This window comes from Emys orbicularis, chromosome 15, assembly GCF_028017835.1.
Source record: "Emys orbicularis isolate rEmyOrb1 chromosome 15, rEmyOrb1.hap1, whole genome shotgun sequence".
Classification (NCBI taxonomy): domain Eukaryota; kingdom Metazoa; phylum Chordata; order Testudines; family Emydidae; genus Emys; species Emys orbicularis.
Genome location: NC_088697.1, coordinates 24,839,130 through 24,859,835, shown reverse-complemented (window position 1 = coordinate 24,859,835; position 20,706 = coordinate 24,839,130). Strand labels below are relative to the sequence as shown.

The following is a 20,706-nucleotide window of genomic DNA, read 5'->3' as shown; positions in this document are numbered from 1 at the left end:
AACCCAACGGGAGGCAGTTCTCCTGCTCAGTCCATATAGTGGGTCCTTCCTAGATAAGGCATATCTACAGATTGTATGATCCGGCCTGCGGTGCGCTCTTCAAAAACGATAATCTAGGGAATAAAGAGATTGGGGATGGGAGGAGGGAAATCCCTTTAAAATGACAATCACTGCTCTTTCCTTCAGGGAAATATTTTGGGGGCAGGAGGCTCCCAGTGAAGGGAAAGTCGTCAATATACTACCCCACTGGTCCCAGTATGTACCCAAATGCTGGATCCATACACTCCACTCAGACTCCCATCACTTAACATCCTGGGCTGTATTAAGACTTCACAGCAAACACCAATCCCAAGTCAGGTGGTCTTGCATTTTATTTAAGTTCTGCTGCCCTTCAAATTCTATATACACTACTGATGTTCACCACAGCTGCTTTCTTTTACTGACAGCCAAGGAACAGTGTTGCTCTAACTTGAATCTCAACTTCAGAAAGAGCTACCCCCCATGCTTTGTAGAGTCACATTAAGGTCAGTTTTTAAGGCACTGAGCATTCCTAGCTGGCCTTAGACAGACATGAATCTGATAAGCATGTTTAATAGAGAGCCTCTCACCTCATTGTTCCCAGGCTGCAGCCAAGTTGCAGGGAGGTAGAGTGTTTCCTGGGGTCCGATTTTCCAGTAGCGTCCTAGGTTCTCTCCGTTGACAAACACAACTCCTTTTTCCCAACCCTACAATAAAGGTAGCAGAGCAGGGTTACTGAAGCAATTGCTCTCACTAGCCAAAGCACTCACTCACAGGACTCACCCACTAACACCCTAGTGTTCTTTCAGGCCACCTGCTGCTAACCGTCACGCTTTTGGTCTTAAAGCAATTTGTTCAAACCCCTCACATTCCACTCCAATCCTGCCACTAATGTACCTTCTTACCTGAGGAGGTCTGTCCCCAAGACAGATCTGCCAAGGGCAGTGACCAAAAAAAATGACTTGTTTTGCAGTAGTAGCTAGAGGCCCTCACCAGGAATCGGAGCCCTATGGTGCTAGGTGTGGTACGCAGCCTCCGTTACTACAGTAAGTCTCAATCTTTAGTGTATTTATTCTCAACACCCCTGAGAGTTCGTTCCCCATCTATAAAATCATGACTAGGCACAGAGAGTAAATGATTTGCCCACAGTAATATAGAAACGCTGTGACAGAGCAGGGAAATGAACCTGCTCTTTCCAAGTCCTAGGTTAGTGTAATAATCACTGGACCATTCTTCCTCTCACAAAACAATTAGCCCTACCTCAAAGAGCTTACAATTTGAGTAGTTTTACAAATAAGTCAATCCTGCAGCCCTCATCGGTGTCACATCTGAGGGCCTTCCAGTAGTGCATGAAAGCACTGTGGCTAACATGTCTGGTTCATTCTCTCATCCTCCCCAGGGGTTTTGTACTACTGTGGGTACTGCAGTGCCAACACCACTAAGGGAGAGTAAGCTGATGCATCAACAGGAGAATCATTGCTTGGTTCCATTGGCAGGGCAAGTTTTGCCCTCAGTTACCCCTGTGCAACCACATGAATGGTAATGAGGTGCTGGGGGCCACCACCTAAGTGCAAAGGGAGTTGGGGCAATTCCCCTGCCTCTGCTAGTCACCTACTCTCTGGCTCCTGTCGAGTCATTTCTGCTGGAGATGGCTTAGCCCTGAGGCTCAAAGTAATACTTCTAAAAGCAAATGCTGAACTGTTCTAGCTTTGCTCTTCTGAATGGGCCAGACTGCAACAAATAGCAGGTTTATTAAAAAAAACCAACCAACAACACTTCCCAAGGCAAAATATCCTATCCTTCAGAGCCTCTTTGAGGCCTTCCCCTACCATTTCACGCAACACCTGTTAGTCATCATGCTCTAACTATCCATATACTTTGTCTTGTAAATTACACTGAGACCTGAAGAACAGAGATTGCACTGGGGGACTGAAATAAAATACAAGAGGAAGAAGTTCAAGATTTTAACAATACACACAGTACGTCATCTTCAGTGCTGTACACATATCGTGCCACCCTCAAACCCCATGGCCAAAGGTTCCACAGCACTGTCCTCTTTTACAGATAGCACAGAGAAGGGAAATGACTTGCCCAACGTCTCACAAGACTCAGGTACTCACAGGTTTGTGCTCACGGCTACTAACCCTTTGCTACCGGAAGAGGAATAGCAGCTTAAATTTATGTAAAGCTGGGGTCAATTACTAGCTCTGCCTGGCTGCTGTTAGAGGGGCAGGCCAGAATCACCCGTATTTGTCCCAGCAGGGCCTGCGATGGTGGAGGCTGTGTTTAACTGAACATGCCAGCTGCCAGTTTTAGGAGCAGACTTCTATGCATGAAGAGTGCTATGTGGTGCCTGGGCCTGCCCTCAGGCATGGTGGCACCGCTGGAGCTGTTATGCCAGGGTCTCTTTCCAGCCATATGAAAACAAACAGACGATAGCTGAGCGACTCACCTCAAGTTTCAGGAAAGTGTCCTGAGGCAGATATTGCACTTGCAGGTTTCCTCGGAAGAATGCAGGACCCACGGCGTAATCCGGGATCGTGCTCCAAGCAGTAACACCTCGCAAGCTGTGAGGGAAAGACAAACACAGTTAACAGAAGGAAAGCAGCTTCCTGACAGGAGCTATTCATGGGTCCAGGGCTGGCCTTAGGATCATTTCAAACAGGAGGCCATCATAGGGGACCATTTGTTACAGTGAAGTAGCTATTCACTTTGCTGCCTGAAATGTGCAGCAGTTGCTGCCCACAGGCACTGGTTGAGGGACGAATAATCAGCATGGGGACTTGGTTGTTCATTCAAGGCAGGCACCTGCTTACCTCTTTCCTTACTTCCAAGTTAATCCCCTGGCGAGAGAGATCTTGGCCTTCACCTTTCTCTGTCAGCAAGGTGAAGGTCCCCACTGTGAATGCAGTGAGATACACACGTGCTGGTACTGCTCTCTGCTTTGCTAGAAGTGAAAATCCCTGCTTCAAACTCACCCATTTCTGATCTCACCAACCACACTGGCTGCCAACCTGTCTCCTGGTGCATTCCAGGCGCTAATCCTAAACTAGAGAGCTCTATCTCGGGTGTTGCTGAAGTGCCCACCAGTCCCAAGGTGTCGTCGTAGCAGCAGAGAACAGATGGGATACTGAGACCCCTGATTTGTACTCTGCATAGGCAAGTAGTTAGGGACAGTGCCTTCTTGGGCCTGGTCCACACTAACCCCCCACTTTGAACTAAGGTACGCAACTTCAGCTACGTTAATAACGTAGTCGAAGTACCTTAGTTTGAACTTACCGCGGGTCCAGACGCGGCAGGCAGGCTCCCCCGTCGATGCCGCGTACTCCTCTCGCCGAGCTGGAGTACCGGCGTCGACAGCGAGCACTTCCGGGATCGATTTATCGCATCTAGACAAGACACGATAAATCGATCCCAGAAGATCGATTGCTTACCGCCGGACCCAGAGGTAAGTATAGACCTACTCTTGGTGTACATCTACACTGCCCCTCCCCCAAAAAAGTGTTCTTAACTCAGGTTAAAATAGCAGTGGAGGCACAGCAACTCTGTTTAACCTGGGTTCTCCGCCCGAGCGCCTGGGGCTGAACTGGAGTGCCTAATGTGACAAAGCAGCTGTGTTGGCATGTCTTCAGTTCTCTTTGACTCCATTAGCTAATGATGGTTCGCTAACTCAAGTGAAGAACACACTCTATGGTAATGGGCTCAAGGCTCTGGAAACTCTTCCTCCATTGGTCTGACAAAGCTAGAGCCACTTTCAGGGTATGCTCAGACGCTTATATCTACACCCTGAGTGAATGGCGTGAGAGGCCGTGAGTTTCTTCTGAAGCTTAGGAGTTTAAGTTGACTTTGATCCATTTTCGCTCTCTAGGTTGTAGCATGTTTATAAAAAGACTATAAAGATGCCCAGAGGCTAGTGATATGAAGCAAAACACGAGGCCCTGTGATCTAATAGACCCTTCCCTGGGAAAAGCTGCTCAGACGTCACTGCTAAAAAAAAAGAAAAAAGAAAATGCCTGAGGTGAGGTTGCACTCTCAAGGCTTGTCTATACCCAGAAAATACTGGTTTTACTAGACTGCTATACTTAGTGGCACCTGCCCCAGTGCGGATGCAGTCAAAGGTGCTTTCTAGCAGTATAGCTTATTTCCCTTCCTGTACAAGTAGGGGAATAAGGTATGCCAGTATAAAAAGCACCTTTTAAACTCCACACCTGGGGTTGTACCAGTATAACTATTGGTAAAAGAATCATACCCTTAATCAAAATAGTTTTAACCAGTACAAAACCAGCGTACAGACCAGACCTCACTTCAGCCTTCGCTCTGCTCCCTTGTGCACAGGCATCACGAGACTGGCTTTAATGTCTCCAGCACAATCTAGCCTAATGCTGAACACTTTACCAGCTGGCCTCAGGTACAGAGACAAAGTCTCTTTGTAAACTGTGGAGGGGCAGAGTTTTCAGGAGTCTGCTAGAGTCCTTCCTCAATCCCTTCCCTTTTTGGGCAAACCTTCCCATGTGTTTATCTAGACTTCTCTTGACAGAACTCCAGTTCGGCAAAGCACTTCAGCATGCTAGGTTAGCCAAATAATCTTGTGCAGCCAATATTTGCCCCAGGTACATGTTACAAGCCTAGGTTTTATAACACAACAAAGCAAAAACCACCGCCCACCTACAGTACTGCACAATTTCCAAAGGCTCGTAACTCAGTGAAATCAAAACTTCTGGAACAAGGAAGGGCACTTCAGAGAGGACTATCTGCAGGCTACATTTCACCTTTTGGACCCCGTTATTTGCATTACAGAGCTGTTTAAAAGTTCTCCCCAGCATTAAAGTGTTTTGTTTTTTTTAAAGTGTACACATACTCAAAACTACTGAACCATTTCAGTTCCTCCTTCTTCAAACTTTGCCTTATCTTGATTATTTTGGGGGACACACATACTGGGAAAATTCTGCCAAATCGACAGTTTCAAAAAAGAAATAAACTTATGAGCAACTGAAAACAGGGAGTGAGCATAGAGACAGCCATGCAACCTTAACTATAATGGTGGCTGCAATTCCTCTTAGACTAACGGCTGTAATATTTTATATCTATGCAGCACCCTTCAACTCAACAATTTCTAAAGTGCTTGACCAGTTTATTTAAACAACCTACATCACCTATCACCATAATGAAATCACCTTTGGGGAGAAACACAGCAAGTGTAACAATAATTTGCAGCACACAAGGTCCTTCCCTCCAGTTTTTGAACCAACTCATTTGCCTTGAGAGCACAATACAAACCTATTTGCTACAGCCTTCCTGCCATCACCACCACCAAGGAACTACTCATACACAGAAGGCAAGTGAAGGTTCCTAGACCTTAGAAGAGGTGCAATGAAAATTCCACCATGACACATTCTGTGGAGAATGCTATGGAAACCTAGGCCACTCTATTTAGCATTTAGATGTTATAGTGATGGGTGCTCTAGAAATACCTTTAAAAAGCCCCCAAGACGTACTGTAGGGTGCAATGTTATGATGGCCAAATGTAATTACATACTTGGGGGGAACTTTGGTCAGGACACTCCGGTGAATGCTCTGCTCTTATGAGAAATATTGCAGGATCTTTATTGCCTTCAAGTAGACTGAGCCTCAATTTTAAAGACTCAGCCCAAACAGCTCCTCCATAGGCCCAGTGCCCCCTTAAACTACACTGGAACATTGGGTTAGGGGTTAGTGAATGCCACCTACTGAATCAAAACACATCACTTCTATTAGCATTGGGTTTTTGGTGGATGTCTCCCATCCAAGTATTAACAAAGTCCAGTCCTGTTTAGCTCATGGGATCAGATATCACTATCTGAGCCAGTATAGATGCATCAAGTCTATTTTGGAATATATAATGGAAGGGCACCCTTGATCACATCAGGGGGTATTAGCAAGTTATTGTGTATCCTCGAAGTTTGCATCATTTCTTGCCTTCTGGTACCACAGGTGTGGTTGGGGGTGGTGATGAATCAGAGAGAAAGTGAGGAGCTTAGAAGTTCCACAAGAGACTCAAAACCTTATCAGAACATGTTCTCTCCAATGCTGATCATCAGCATCCCTAGATTCAAGCGAATTATTGGCCTAGTACAATATGAATTCCACTGTATTGCTGAGCTAAGACTGGCACAATCCCATTTTCAATACAGTGTACTTTGGCTCCCTACTCAGAGATTTCTACCTTATGATGTTTCATTGCTAATGGCCAGTTGCTAGTAACTGATCATACTGCTGGCTAATCTTGCTTTTATGCCTGCATGGCAGCTCACTAGCTTTCATACCTTTGATTGTAAATATCCTTCTCTAATGATCCTACAGCACAAAGCTGACACAGCTCACCCTGCCAAAGAGAATCCTTGCAAAACCTTCACTTAGAATATTTAACACTACCTGTTAGCACTGTCCTTAGAGGATGACTGCAATAAGTTGACTAGAGAGAGTATACACATGGCCAACATCTACTGGACAGAATAACACCACAATTGTGTGTGTCACAGGCCCTGCAGTGTCCAGAACAAACAGAGATTCTCTCTCCTTTGGCTCAAGCGGTAGGGGCTTCCAACTTTATAGCAGAAGTACTGGAGTTCTATACTTTTGACACTATTAAGTTCCAGGTGACCACAACAGGCAGCAGAATGACCGCTGTGAAGTCCTCGGTCCTCACAAATGTGTTACATTATTTGGCAATACTAGCACTGCAACAACAAACCCTCTTGAGATTTTTGGCAGGAGTCCATAAAGTGACCTATGCTCTGTTGCTCAAACGACAGCAGCCTGGCTAGTTATCCACCGAGATTATTTTGCTTTAGCATTTAATACTGAAGAACACAATTTAAAAACATGAAATAGGGGGAAGCCATCTGGAGTGTTAGGAGCTTCCTGAAATTACTTCCTCTCTCTATCCAAGGAGGAGGGAGTGTCCTTCGCTAAAGTGTTTCTTAATCCCAAATTTCTGATCCAGACAAAGCCCCAAACTTTTACAAAATTCAAGAGGGTTTGGATTGGCCACATCTCTACAGGCCCAATCCAACACCTATTAAAGTCATTGGGAGTCTTTCCATCCCCTTCAATGGGGGGTTGAATTGGCTCCTAAATAAAGGTGCAAAAATAAGTGTTGCAACCTTCTGTACAATTTTAGTTGGAGTTATCAGGAAGAGATCTGTCAGCATGAAGATTCAACAGGTGCTGCCTTTCCGGGACATGTAACTGCTAACTAGGTTTTGCACCTATGCCAAATTGTCTGTGCAAACGAAGGAGATATATATGCCCTCCTCATCTGCACAAACAATTTAGATATATATACATATATCTCCCAAACCTTTCCATGAAGCCAGGTTTCATCTCCAGACTGTAAATCTTGAAGTTCCTCAAGGGAGTTTTATTCAGGAAGACTTCACCAATTAAGCCTGCAAGAGCAATAGAGGTAATAAAGAGCTGAGAAGCAACTAAGCTGATGGATCTTCCTATTTCAATAGAAGGAACAGCAGGATACAGAAAGTAGTCATGCTCTGCAATGGCATTAAAGCCCATATGGTCCCATTGCTCATCCAGATTGAGCAGGGAACGTTGCCACACTTTGCCCTCTCCTCTCCATCCTTTGCTTTAACTCACTAAGCTCAGAAACCCTGTCCTGGCAGAACGTACTGTTGGCACACATAGCAGATTGATTTTTTGTTTGGCTGCCCATACATGGATTTTTTTTTTTTTTTTTTTTTTTTTTTTTAAAGCAGCAGATCAGTTACTTCCCCAATACTCAGAGGAAAATGTGACATCCTGGTATCACTGATCCACTGCTTTCCCCTCCCCCCAAGGATCTCAAAGCACCCCACAAACAAATTTAGCCTAACCAGCCTCCTGTGAGGCATTTGTGGGTGGAGAAAATTGGCACACAAGAGTAAAGGTCACACAGGAAGTCTGGGAGAGAGCTTGGAACAGAACCCCTCTCTCCTGGCTCCCAGTCCAGACCATTAACTACAAGACGATGGTTGAGATGGTCAAAGCAGTCCAGGGGCGTTAGGCACAACTCATCCATTAAAGCTAATGAAACAGGTCTCTACATTCACTAGGCTGCTCTGAACGTTGCGGCCTACAGTTCCCCCCTAAAAAACAGAACCGAGGAGTCGACTCCCAGTCCCCAGCTCTACTGGCATAAACATTTTACTGCATTCTACTGAGCTTGACACAGCCCATAGTCCCAGGACCCTGTGTACACTGAGAGTCTCTTGCTCTCCAAATCTCAGAGCAGAAACAAGGATCAGGAAGCAATTTCTTTCCTCCCATGTAGGACGTTACACAATTGCATATGGACATCATGGAGTGAGAGGAGGGGCACCCCATCGTCATATGAACCATTGGGTATTGGCAACCACTATGGGGGGGGGGGGGAGACGACTTGTGAAGGTCTTTAAGATATGTCCACCTCCCATGAAGTGGGCTATTTTCATCGCCTATCACCACCCAGGACATGTTTGAACTTATGGTTAAGAGGTGAACTATATTCTTTTATCAGTCTCCCGCACTGTCTGCCTTCTACTGCCTGACTGCAAAGCTATATAGCATTAGCCAGGCACAGTGAAATTCCTGCATGCCTTTATACTGCTCAATCCAACACACAGGATTTTAACATTCGATCTGGAGTGTTTGTTTCTGGAGGGTGGGAGCCATTTTTAAAACTGTCCTCAGTGTTCAAAGTCCTTGCTAAACAGAGACTCAAAAAGAGGCCTTTATCTGAGTTCTCAGCCCAATGCACCAGCTTGGAAGGAAAGAGACAACTTAACCTACCTTTCCGCTGCTCATTCAGCATAAGTCCATAATTGACACGCCCGCAGTTCTCTACCAAAAGCCTGAGCTGCCTGAAGCCCTGTAAAGAATGGATCAGCCTCTGCTGAATCAGTGCACAGCCAAGTGCCAGGTCAGCCATGTTGGGCAAAGAGAGAAATCAGTGGGATCACTCAAGGAGGGAGTTTGCACCAGTAGCTTTGGCAGCTGTTTACAGGACTATGAATTACAGGAATATGCCACAGCTGCAAGTAACTGCATCACTGAGCTCAACCTTCTCATGAAACCGTAATATTTTACTGTTACATTTTAAATGCTTGAAGTGGTATGTAGAGCTAGAAACAACATATGTCCACCACCACACAGGTTTCCATCACACAGCTCTACCCACGAGTCACATTCCTGACCTCCAATATTCCCTCCCACTCACCCAATTCCAGTCTTTAGAGCTAGGCACAGCTCTGCCAGTGCACATTTAGTAGACGTGTTACTCATACAGCCACTTTGAGCCAAGTGTGAGCTCAGAACACACACGAGACCATCCAACTCATTTCACTTGTGACCTAAGAGAAGTAAAAAGACTGAAGCATGTTTTGTGCCTATGAGCGAACAGCCTACATAGGCAGGGTCCCTATAGCCCACTGTTCCATCTCATGGGTGTCTGCAGTGTGTGGGTGTGGCAGGAAGGGGGTTAAACTTAGAGCATCAGCTGCTACTCTGGAGTGAACCTGCTGACTGGAGTTTTGTCTAGCTATTTCCCTCTCAAAAGGATACCTTGGCATTTTAAGCCACTCTCTGCTCCAACTGGGGAGTCATTTCTGGTTTGAGTATAACTGCTGTGTGTCTCATGCTGCTGCATCACTGGTTTGCATGAAGCTGGCAGCAGACACACTTCTGGGCTCTGCATTTTCGGGGGCGGTTTGAGCTGCAATTCTATTACCCACATACCGCTCGTGAGTGGCTTCACATTACTTACCTGTCCTTCGGGAATTGACAGCTCCACGGTGTTGTAATCAAGGAATCCAACGAACACAGTGTTAACAAACACCTGCAGGAGAGGGCACAGGAGACTAGCCGAATTCGAAACCATTTCAGAATATAGTTAGACAAGAGATTAGGGCCATAACGGGGGAGGAAGCATTGTCTAATGGAAGTCAAGACTCCTGGGGTTTATTCCCAGCTCCGCCACTGACTCATTCTACAATGTTGGGCAAATCAAGGCATTTCTAAAAATGCACCGTGATTTCCTACCGTTACCTTCTGCGGATAGATTTGAGCTGATATTATTGGAGTTTAAACAGACTTGGACCTTGAGCCTGGGATTTAGGGAGGATGTAGGCTGGGGCTTGGTTATGAATAGCACAAGGGAATCATAATTCTGCTCAGGGAAAGCCTGCCACCTTGGTTCGTAGCTGGCCTATTTCACATCAACTACCACAGCCAAGCTATTTCCCTTCTGTAGAGTCAGAATAACAACTGCTCTGTACTCTTTACCTGTGCTCGGTCCCGGACATTGTCCCTGGAATGCAGCTGTCCTCCGCCAGATATGACCGTCTCGTAGAGCGTATACCCATAGGCCTGCCCGTTGCCATCATTCACTGGTAGGTTCTCCATGTTAACCGGGAACTCTGACTTAACGGGCTGCGAAGGAAGAACAAGTAACTAGAGGGATCCTTTCTAAGGGGACAGGCTACAGATGGGTAGCATCAATCAGCCAAGTAGCTGCTATGTCCCACAAACCAACATTTACTCAAATCCTATGCAAAAGCTGCCTCTTAAAGGGCTCCTGGGGGTGCAAAGAACTGCAGCTAAGTGACGAGTTTCAATCCTGCTGACACCCCATCCCTGCTAGCTGGATGTCTAAGCCTTCATCAAATACAGATGTTCAATTATGGCTATTTCATAGCTTCCTTAACAACCTGCTCCATTGCCTATGGTTCTGAAAGCTTCTTCCGTGCTGCATCTTAAACCCATTACTTCTTGTGCGCTCTTGGTTGAATAATTAGAGTAATTGATCCCTGCTTTCTTCATGTAGGAGGTAGGTTTGGTGTAACGGCTAGGGCCAGGGACTAGGAATCAGGACTCCTGGCATGCTATTCTTGTCTCTCTTGCTGTGTGACCTCGTCCTAGTATATTGACCCATCCTGTGAATAGGAAAGCATCATTATCCCATTTTACACTCTGGGGGACTAAGGCCCAGAGGGATGGTTGAGGGTTTTGTAAAGCTCTGAAGTTCACAGATGGAAGGAGCTCCAATGAGCGTGAAGTATTAGTAAATGGAGTGGGTGAAGCCTCATATTTGCAATACCAAGCATCTCTGAAACCAAATCCCAGCAGCCCCACGTCTTCCTTCTCGGTAAATAAATGGAAGTTCCATACAGCGTACCAAGACCTTAAAACACAGGTCCTCTCCCTGTGACATTAAAGATCATGTAGCACTTTAGAGACAACTGGCTCTAGTATCCTTGGGCAAAATGTGCCCTCTCCTCCCCATTCTTGTGCAGCATGTGATATACAAATGGGTTGACTTCCTCCACCCCAGAGGTGGCTGCCTTTCACTGTGGCTATATATTCAAAGTTTGTGAAACACCTGAGGTCCTTCAGAATAAGATTACATTATTTCATAGTGCAATGTGTTTCTTTGCATCATCCCATCCTCTTGGCACATTTTCCAGCTCCAAGGACAGTACCTACCTCTACAATAGATGGCAGCACCTCCCAGAGAGAGACATACTGCGGCAGCAGGACTGCGCCATATGATGCTTTGCCTGTGATCATAGGAGGGAGGGGCAGAGGCTGCCCTGCAATGCAGAAACAAGACAGGTGTTATATTTCAGTTCTGCTAGACAGATGCTACAGAAGGTGTCGGGGGTTTAGGGGCACTCCCTGATTCTACCTCTAGACCACAGCTCTGCCTCTGGAAATGTCTTTAATCAACCTCCCTATGGGATCAAACAGAGCACTGTATCCACCTCAAAGAGAGCTCAAGCAAAACTGAAGGCTGGGCCAGGGCTGGTGTATTTATTCAGCGGCGAGAGCCACCTATCCAACTCCAGAGAGAATAGAATGCAAACAGGATCTGTACAACAAAAGCACCTCCCCAGATTTGCATTTGTTTTAAGTTTGCTGGCGTGACACATTTCCCCTGCATGCAGAGACTGTTAAATACATGCGTCCTTCCCGCTGCTGGGAAGTCAGCTGAACAGCCATTTCTGTAACAAGCTGCTCTACATCCCTGGGCCTCCTATGCTTCAGAAAATGCTTCCAACTAATCAGCGGGACATATCTGTGTGGGGAGCAGCAGGGATCCAGCAGAGACCCTTGGTGGCCAATTTTAAAGCTTCTCTGGTATAGCACAGGCCAGCATTTAAGAGGTAGAGAAGCAGCTCTGAGGTTTAACATCACCTATGATCTTGGTGAAGAGTTGACGGAGTTTGAAGAACTTGGACGTGTAGTCTCCAGCCTCTGTCAGCACCGCATCGTAGTCTGGAAAACAAGCATGCACCTGTTACAGAGCATCGTCAGCTTTAGGAAAGTACTCATGTAAAGCACAGCAAGAGGTCAGAGCCAAAGGGGTAACGTGTTTATCTCAGGCCTTGTGGACATTAAGGAAACCTGCACTGGTTGATTAACTACACAAGCACAAAGTTCCTTAATGCAGACAGGGCCTGAGACACTGTCCCATTGTGTGGAGAGACAGTTACTTAACAGTAAAGGGATTCTGAAGATGGGCGTAAAATAAAAGTGAAGAGAAACAGCTTGAACCCACACCTATTCCTGGTATAATAAATGTGTATGGTCAAATTCTGCCCCCCGCGTTCACTTCTACAATGCCCTACTGAAGTCAAGGGCAACAGTGCATGAAAGTTTGAGGACACAACAGGGCTCTTAACCAATACCCTTCCTCTCCCATCCATTTTCCCATTACGCTTTATGGGCTTTCCCCTGCCTCATACAACTGATTGACAAATAAAATACTTAACTGTTATTGCAAGCCAAAGAGGAGGGGAAGAAATATGGATGCATGTTAAAGGCCTATGTTTCAGGTATGAAATCTCTCCACTTCTTGCAATCAGAGGTTCAAATCACAGCAAGCTCAAGTCAGCCCTTCTTCCATGCAACACAAATACGTTGAGAATAGTGCCATGTGGTAAACGGATAGGGGTCCTATCTGCCTTGCATGGTCCCAGACACCTTTCCATATGAGCACAGCATCCTATGCTAACATTTCCTCTTTGCCCTCACTACTGTACTGTGGCTGCTGCTCTCCTCCCCAGTGTTGGCTGCACATACCGAGGGTCCCATTCTGCATCTGCCTTCAACTCCATGTAGGATAAAATCAATAGTTTTAGTGAGGACTTTTGGGATTAAAATTGCTATAAAACACTATTCAAATTGTTAAAAGTCAAAGCCAAACAACCAACTATTTTGGTGTCAGAGGTCTCAGGTGGTCTTTCCTTAATCATTAATTGAAAGGGGGGAGAGACTATAGAGAAAACAGCACCACTTGATGTTAACTATATGTCTTTATCTACCCAGTGGTTTCTGACTCAATTCATAGTGAAGGGATCCCCCAAATACTGAAATTGGACTAGAAATATGGAGTGTTAAAGGAAACCCTTTGTCACAGTCACACCATCTTCCCAGATGAGCCAAGATCAGGGTCTTTCTTCTTTCCTGTTTGGGTGATCCTAGATCCTTCAAGGAAGTGATGGGCATAGAGCTTTCCATCAGCTGTAGCTGGCTCAAAGGCTGCAGGCTTGCAATGGGCACGCAAGCGAGGCACTGAATGAAAACTCACCGTAACTCGTGACATCTGGCTTGTACTCATCACTATCCAGAGCACCATTCATGAAGCCAAAGTTGGTGCCCCCATGGAACATGTAGAGATTGATGGATGCTCCTGTTTTGAGGACTTCTGCTACAGAATTCACCATATCTGTAAAGGAAGGAAAACTCCCAACAAGGGCTCCGAGCACCACGAATCAAGAAGCTAGTATAACAGAGTATGGACTGAACATGCAAACAATTCAAGAATTTCAAATTGAGCATTTTGTTTAAAATCACCCTCCTCTCTCAATGCTTCATGAGCCCAATTCATGTCTTGGGTAACTCCAGTCACTTACAACTACACCTCTACCCGATATAACACGACCTGATATAACACGAATTCAGATATAACGCGGTAAAGCAGCGCTCCGGGGGGCGGGGCTGCGCGCTCCGGCGGATCAAAGCAAGTTCGATATAACGCGGTTTCACCTATAACGCGGTAAGATTTTTTGGCTCCCGAGGACAGCGTTATATCGGGGTAGAGGTGTACCTTCTATAGGGCAGCCTTTCCACTTGAAATGTTCTGCAGGAATCATTCATACACACCCTGTCTGAGAGAGCCTGCATTCCCAACTCAGGCAAAGTTTTCATTGACTTCAGTGGGAATTCTGCCTAGGCAAGGACCTTGATCAACTATACTGATTACAGAGTTACACAGAGAATTGCACAGGGAGGAGACAGGTTATTTTAAATGCATTATGTCATGACCAAATTATTTAAGTTTCCTTTATTTTTTTACCTTGCTCCTTAATATATGAACTGAAGTGGGACACGACACTTTTGGAAGTACTAGGCTTGTATGAGGTTTATGTTGACCATATCACCCACAAAAGATAAAATAATCTTGTTGGAGTGAAAACAAATCTATTTACTATGCATATAATGTAATGACAGAGCTATCACAAAATCCTCATGTCATTTTTACTACTGCTGTAGCATACATATGCAGAATTGAGTCCCTTAGAAATTTCCAATTTGCACAAGATAGGGACGAAGTAGCTAAGGAACTGGGCTAGGAGTCAGGAGATCTGCGTTCTATTCCCAAATGTTCCAGAGACTCTCTCTGTGACCTAGGCTAAGTCATTTTGTCTCTCTGTGCCTCAGTTCCCCATCTTAAAAAGGGGCTAATACTATTTCCCTATCCATATGGGTGTTGGAAGAATACATTCATTAATGATAGTGAGGCACTCAGATTCTGTGGTGACAGGAGCCACATAAAAATGTAGATCACTAGAACAAAGCCATTTGACTCCTGTTAATTTTAAGGCAGGTTGTGGTGTTAAGTACCATGCAACACTGAAAATTTAGGCAAGATGGTCTATAGGTGGCCATTTTCACTAGTCCAGTATCAATTATTTTTTTCCCAAGCAACAATACTGAGCTTATTCTAAAGCACCTTTCATCTTGGTATCTCAAAGTGCTTTACGGGCCTGCTCCAATGCACACTGAAGTCAATGGAGAATCTCCCACTGATTTCAGTGGGCAATGATTTGCCCCTATGATGACCCACACCCCTGAAAAGGTAGGGAGATAGGAAACAGTGGAGGAGGTGAAATAAAACCCAGGAGTCCTTTCTAATATCCTCACAGTGACTATCCTTCTTTCCTTTCCCTTCCACCTTATCTCTAACCCCAATTTAAAAAGTCTTCAACAATCCACATAACTATCAGTTCTTCACCATATTCATTAGCTTGTATGTTGTATCCACATCGCCTACTCTTTGTCTGTCTCTTCAGACTGTAAATTCTTTAGGGCAGAGATTGTCTCTTTTCTGTGTTTGTAAAGCCCCTAGCACAATGGGTGGTTGTGATCCAGTTGAGGCCTTTCAGACACTGCCATAATATAAAGATCAACTGCTAACGTCAATGTTTAAATCCAGATTGGTTGTTTTTCTGAAAAATCTGCTCTAGGAATTATTTTGGGGCAGTTCTCTGGCCTGCGTTATACAGGAGGTTAGACTAGATGATCACAATGGGCCTTTCTGGCCTTGGAATCTATGCAACTACTCCTTGCACTAGCTTGTTGATATGCTAACTTGACATTGACAGGGATAAAAAAGCCAAAAAAAACCAACAACACAGCAATGTGTGAATCCACTAAAAAGGTTATAAATTTACAGGCACTTGCTCAGAGATAGGGACATCGCTGGATAGGAAACTTGATGGAGACAGCATTACTGTGCCACGTTTGTTGACAGCAGTTTATACTGCAATAAATCCTAAGTGTGTGATGATAATATATGGTGCTCACCATCTGCATCAAAGATATTATGAGGGCCACCCCAGCTATCAAACCATCCAGTCCAATACTCCATCACCATCTTCGGCTTATTTTGCTGTTATAAAAACAAAAGACAGAATTACATGGATGGGGTGGTATGGTGATCCAATGCTCACCCTTGTTTTCCAGAGGCCCATCATCTGAGTGCTGTTGGAGGAAAAGGCCCTTAAAAGGGTTTCTTCCCAAGCTGACAGAAAAGATCTAGAGATAAAACCCTGGGCAAGCAAGACATAGAAACACCTAGGACAGATGGGCAAAGCAGAGCTTGCAGCATATACAGTCTCCTACGATCACACCACCAGAAGGGAAACACAAAGCAACGCAAAAGAACAGGTGACACCAAATGGTTCCACATATCAAGGCTTTGAGCAACTGGAACAAAAAACAAGCCAACTGCCATGGTTTAGTTTCTACTAGAAATTCACATTTATAAATGTCTATTTATCAGCCACGCCACTGCAGTTTACAAGTTTGCAGGTGTGCTGTAGCCAATGCTTGCCAAGGTGGGAACAGCAGACCTTAGCGACTTAATGCCTTTTTAATGCTGCATATGGCGATGGCAGGAAAGCATTAGCCTTTGCAGGAATTAGGTCTTCATTAAAAAGCAATTTCTTCCCATTTGTCATGGCTTGCCAGCTCCTTTACCGCCTGTGGAATTCCGCTTGGCCCCATCACACCAGACAGTACCATGTGCGATCAGACTTGTCAGCACTCCCCATTCAGGATGTTTACTTCTAGTCAAGGCAATTTCACCTTGTGTTTGTTGGGTGGGGGTTATCTGATGCTATGTGAAAGGGATACGGTAAGTAGAATTAAAGAAAATCATGTTCCATTAGGAGAATACAATCGCAGGTGCCTGTAATGTTCTAATTGCTCCAGGTTCAGACCAGCTCTTGATAAAATACAGTATCAATCAGTCTCAGACAAAACAGTCAAACAGGGCATTTAATCGGCACCTGGAATAGAGACCATATCAAGGACAAACAAAAATATGATTCAGGCTACATCTACACTACAGGGGGGGGTCGATTTAAGATACGCAAATTCAGCTACGTGAATAGCGTAGCTGAATTCGACGTATCAGATCCGACTTACCCTGTTGTGAGGATGGCGGCAAAATCGACTGCCGCGGCTCCCAGTCGACAGCGCTTACTCCCACCTCCGCTGGTGGAGTAAGCGCGTCGATTCGGGGATCGATTGTCACGTCCTGACGAGACGCGATAAGTCGATCCCCAAGAGATCGATTTCTACCCGCCGATTCAGGCGGGTAGTGTAGACCTAGCCTCAGACTCCCTAAGAACACGCACGGTCAGCCCTCCAACCCCTATAATTAACTAGTGTTGCAGAGGGAGTGCTGTTCTCCAAGGGTCACGCTGTACCTTGTGATCAGCAATGACTATGAGGTTGGTGGAGAACATGCTAGTTCTTGCTCCAGTGCCAGCTCAGAATGGCAAGGCCAATTACAGCAGAACCTCTCTAGTCTGTGGGTCATAAGGTCAGGTTAAAATGGTTGGATTTGCCTCGCAAAGTTTCCAAGAATGTGAAGTCCCAATTAGGTTCCCAGCTGGAAAACGGGGAGATGAGAGAACAGACAGGCCACAGCCCAGGGACACAAAGCATTTCTGCAAATCTTTCCAGGCTGGCATTTAGGGGAGGAAGGGAAAGTGGTGGAGGAGGAGGAGGGAAGAGTGTGCAATCAAAGAGGAGATTGTCATCATTTAAAAAATAAAACTTGGTCCCATTTCGCTGCTGTGGCATCTCACAACCAGGCTGCAATCTGAGCGAAGGGCTCACTCACCAATTCCCCAGCCCTTTACATCTCTTACATCGCTGACACTGCAGGGCATCTGGGGCACTCAGGTGAGACACTAGACTGGAGTGCTCCTCTGCAAATGAGCAGTGTTAAATAAAATGCCATGCAGACAGTGTTGCTGGGATGGCAGGGGGTGCCCTGGGACAGGATCCTGTACAAGGTGCTGCCATGAAGCTAATACGCAGGCATATCTGCAAGGAGACAGAATCCCATTGAGTCAAATTGCCTTCTGATCAGTTTTGGACCTGGATACCCAAGTCTTTAGAGAGAAAAGACTGTTAGAATGGTGAATCATCCCAGGTGAGGGTAGGAACGAAGCTACTACTGTTTGCTTGAAACAGACTCAAGACATCACCTCCACCGCCCCACTATATCAGTTACAAAAGGACAAGGTACAGTACACAATGGGTTAATCCAGTGCTTGGTGTCCTTTGCTTAAATTTGATTTGAGTCAGAAATCTAATACAGTTCACCACCTTAGCTTATCCATAAATCTGGCATTACAGGCTTATGAGAGGTTCAGGCTTGGAATGGAGGTGTGAGGGCTGCAGGTCAGGACTGAGGTGCATTGGCAGAGCTGGGTGGGACCCTGGACTGGAACAGCAGGTGGTGGGGACATTGCAGGTGAAGACTGGAATTTGCTGGCAAAGCTGTATAGCAGCTAAGATTGAGATAGCAGGGGAGGAGCGAGGTAGGATGGCAAAGCTAGAATAATAGAGGAGAGAGCAAACAGCGGCGACACATACCAGGCCCAACCCGTTCATGGAGTCCGTTCCATGAACTCTATAATCCAGATCCCTTTTTCAACTGCCAGAACCTGCTGTTAAAAGGCACCTAAATAGAGAACCTGGTTTTCAAGCTTGAGTGGCTAAATTAGAGAGTCCAGTTCTCAAACTGACAAGCAGGAACATTTAGAGACATGCCTAAATGGCTGGTGGAGCCCATCAACTATGGAATCATGCACCCAAACTTCCCACTGAAGCTGCTGTAATGAGCTGCCGTGTTGAATTTGCTTTATCAGAGGAGACCGAAACCTCTATTACTGTGCACTGGCCCCACCGCAGGGACTGCAACGCAGCACAGCCTGATTGGCAGCTCACTAGCCCCCCGATGATTAAATACTTCTGAAAAGACGTTGCTCAGCCTGACCCTGACTTGGCTGGCTGTGTCATAGGCACAAGACTTATTTTTATCCTGATCTCAACATGGCTGTGACTGTGTGTGAACCAAGCAGCTTGGCAAACAAGAAGGAGCCTTCACTCAGCTTTGTGAATTCACTTGGTTTAAGAAACACTTAGTCCACCCCCAAAAAAAAAAATTTATACACAGGGAATTTAAACTTTAAATTACCCTTAATCCCTCGGATATTTAGTACAAGTCCAAAGAACCTTCCCATCACCTCCCCATTAACAAACACTTGAGGGGATAAGATTTCTGGCTTTCTGAGATAGCTGGCTACAATTAACCTTTACAGGACAGTAGAGAAGGTATTTCAAGCCAGGAACAGACCAATGCCCAGGCTCCTGTGGGTCAGCCAGAACAGCACAATCCTCTTTAAAGGAAACCACAAGTATCAGGCTATTTCCACTTGCATAAAGAGCCCTCAAGCTGCAGGTAATAAGGTCTCCAGTTCCAAGATCCAGTGGTACCTGCACATTAATACTCAGAAGCAGAGAGAACGCGGAGAATAGGAATGCTGCCAAAGCAGTCAGGCCCAACTCCCTGCTGCCAAAGTGAAATTATTCTGGCCTCTCTTCAGTGGATCAATAGCTGCGTATGTCATGGAACAATGGAATCCCAGGTGAGGGGAGTCAGATCAGGACCTGGAAATAGGAAATCTGCTCACAGATCCCAAGGGCTCAACCAGCAGAACACTTCAGAATGCCATCCCCTCTCCCCACCAGTAAGCAAGAGGCACTCGGTTATGGCTGTGACGGACACGCTTGCCAGAAAGGCTGCTGTGGAGTCCTGCCTTCTCCTGCCAAAACTTGTTCACTTTAATTGTTTAATCGATCACTCAATATTAGAAAAAGGAATTACCAGACGTTCGAATCTGTTAAGCACTAAAAAGGACAGACAAACACAGACCTCATGCTGCAAATTCAATCCGGGCAGGGGGGGATAATTTAATCGCATGTCGCTGGTGGCTTTGTGATGTAGCAAGTCTATCGGGGACATCTCAGCATCTTGCTTTTGCACCACACTCATTCCCACCATGCCATTTCCTCGAGATGCAGCTGGACTAGTGCCCCGCTATCCAAACACCATATAATTTAACAGGGAAGGCGGAGGGCTGGCTGTTGAATACCCAACCCATATCTAAATCTGCATTTTGCAAACAGCCTGTACCTTTTTATACAGTGCTACCCACGTTTGCCATATTCTCAGTAACCTGGAGGTTGGCTGTCCCCCCTCAGGGTTGCAATGACTGCAGCTGTGCTCTTGAAAAGCTGTGGGCTTCTGTCCTGAACATCTAATCCCTGTGAGGCTGAAACTAAGCTCTTAAGAGTTCTGAAGCTCCCAGCTGCCCAACCCTCCAATTTCATGAGTATCCATGAATATTATGAAATTAGGATTCACCCATAATGGGTTGAACCAGAACCTTAGATCCAAACATCCATCATCTCTGAGGCATTCAAAATTCAGAGCTTGATCTGCAGCCTCTCTCTCTGCATCATACCAGAGCCAGACCTCAGCTGTAGAAATTCTGATGCAATGGCACACACTCTATCCCTCAGCTTTCCCAAAGATAGATCCCAGGTTGCAAACTCTAGCCAAGCTCCACAACCATACGGGAAAGCAAGCAGTAAGTGAGCATTGGGGTGCAGCCTCATTAAGATCCCATCCAACTTTCACTGAAATCAATGGGAAACTTTCCATTGACTTCAAAGGGATTTGGCCCTAAGGGAAGGAGAGCCTGGAGCATCCACCATAAAAGCAAGGGATCAGTGCTTGGATGCCACTGT

At 45.7% G+C, this 20,706-nt stretch overlaps 1 protein-coding gene across 1 annotated transcript in view; it reads right to left on the bottom strand.

Moving 5' to 3' along the window:
* Positions 1–26: 26 nt before the first annotated feature.
* Positions 27–20,706, bottom strand: part of GLB1L2 (galactosidase beta 1 like 2) — a 36,409-nt gene continuing 15,729 nt past the window's right edge. The window contains exons 8-18 of the mRNA XM_065417191.1: positions 15,898–15,982; positions 13,619–13,756; positions 12,223–12,303; positions 11,512–11,618; positions 10,312–10,458; positions 9,794–9,865; positions 8,821–8,899; positions 7,358–7,445; positions 2,471–2,585; positions 609–725; positions 27–113 (exon numbers count right to left, since the gene is read on the bottom strand). Of these exons, the coding sequence (XP_065273263.1) occupies positions 27–113; positions 609–725; positions 2,471–2,585; positions 7,358–7,445; positions 8,821–8,899; positions 9,794–9,865; positions 10,312–10,458; positions 11,512–11,618; positions 12,223–12,303; positions 13,619–13,756; positions 15,898–15,982 (1,116 nt within the window). The remainder of the gene's footprint in view (positions 114–608; positions 726–2,470; positions 2,586–7,357; positions 7,446–8,820; positions 8,900–9,793; positions 9,866–10,311; positions 10,459–11,511; positions 11,619–12,222; positions 12,304–13,618; positions 13,757–15,897; positions 15,983–20,706) is intronic.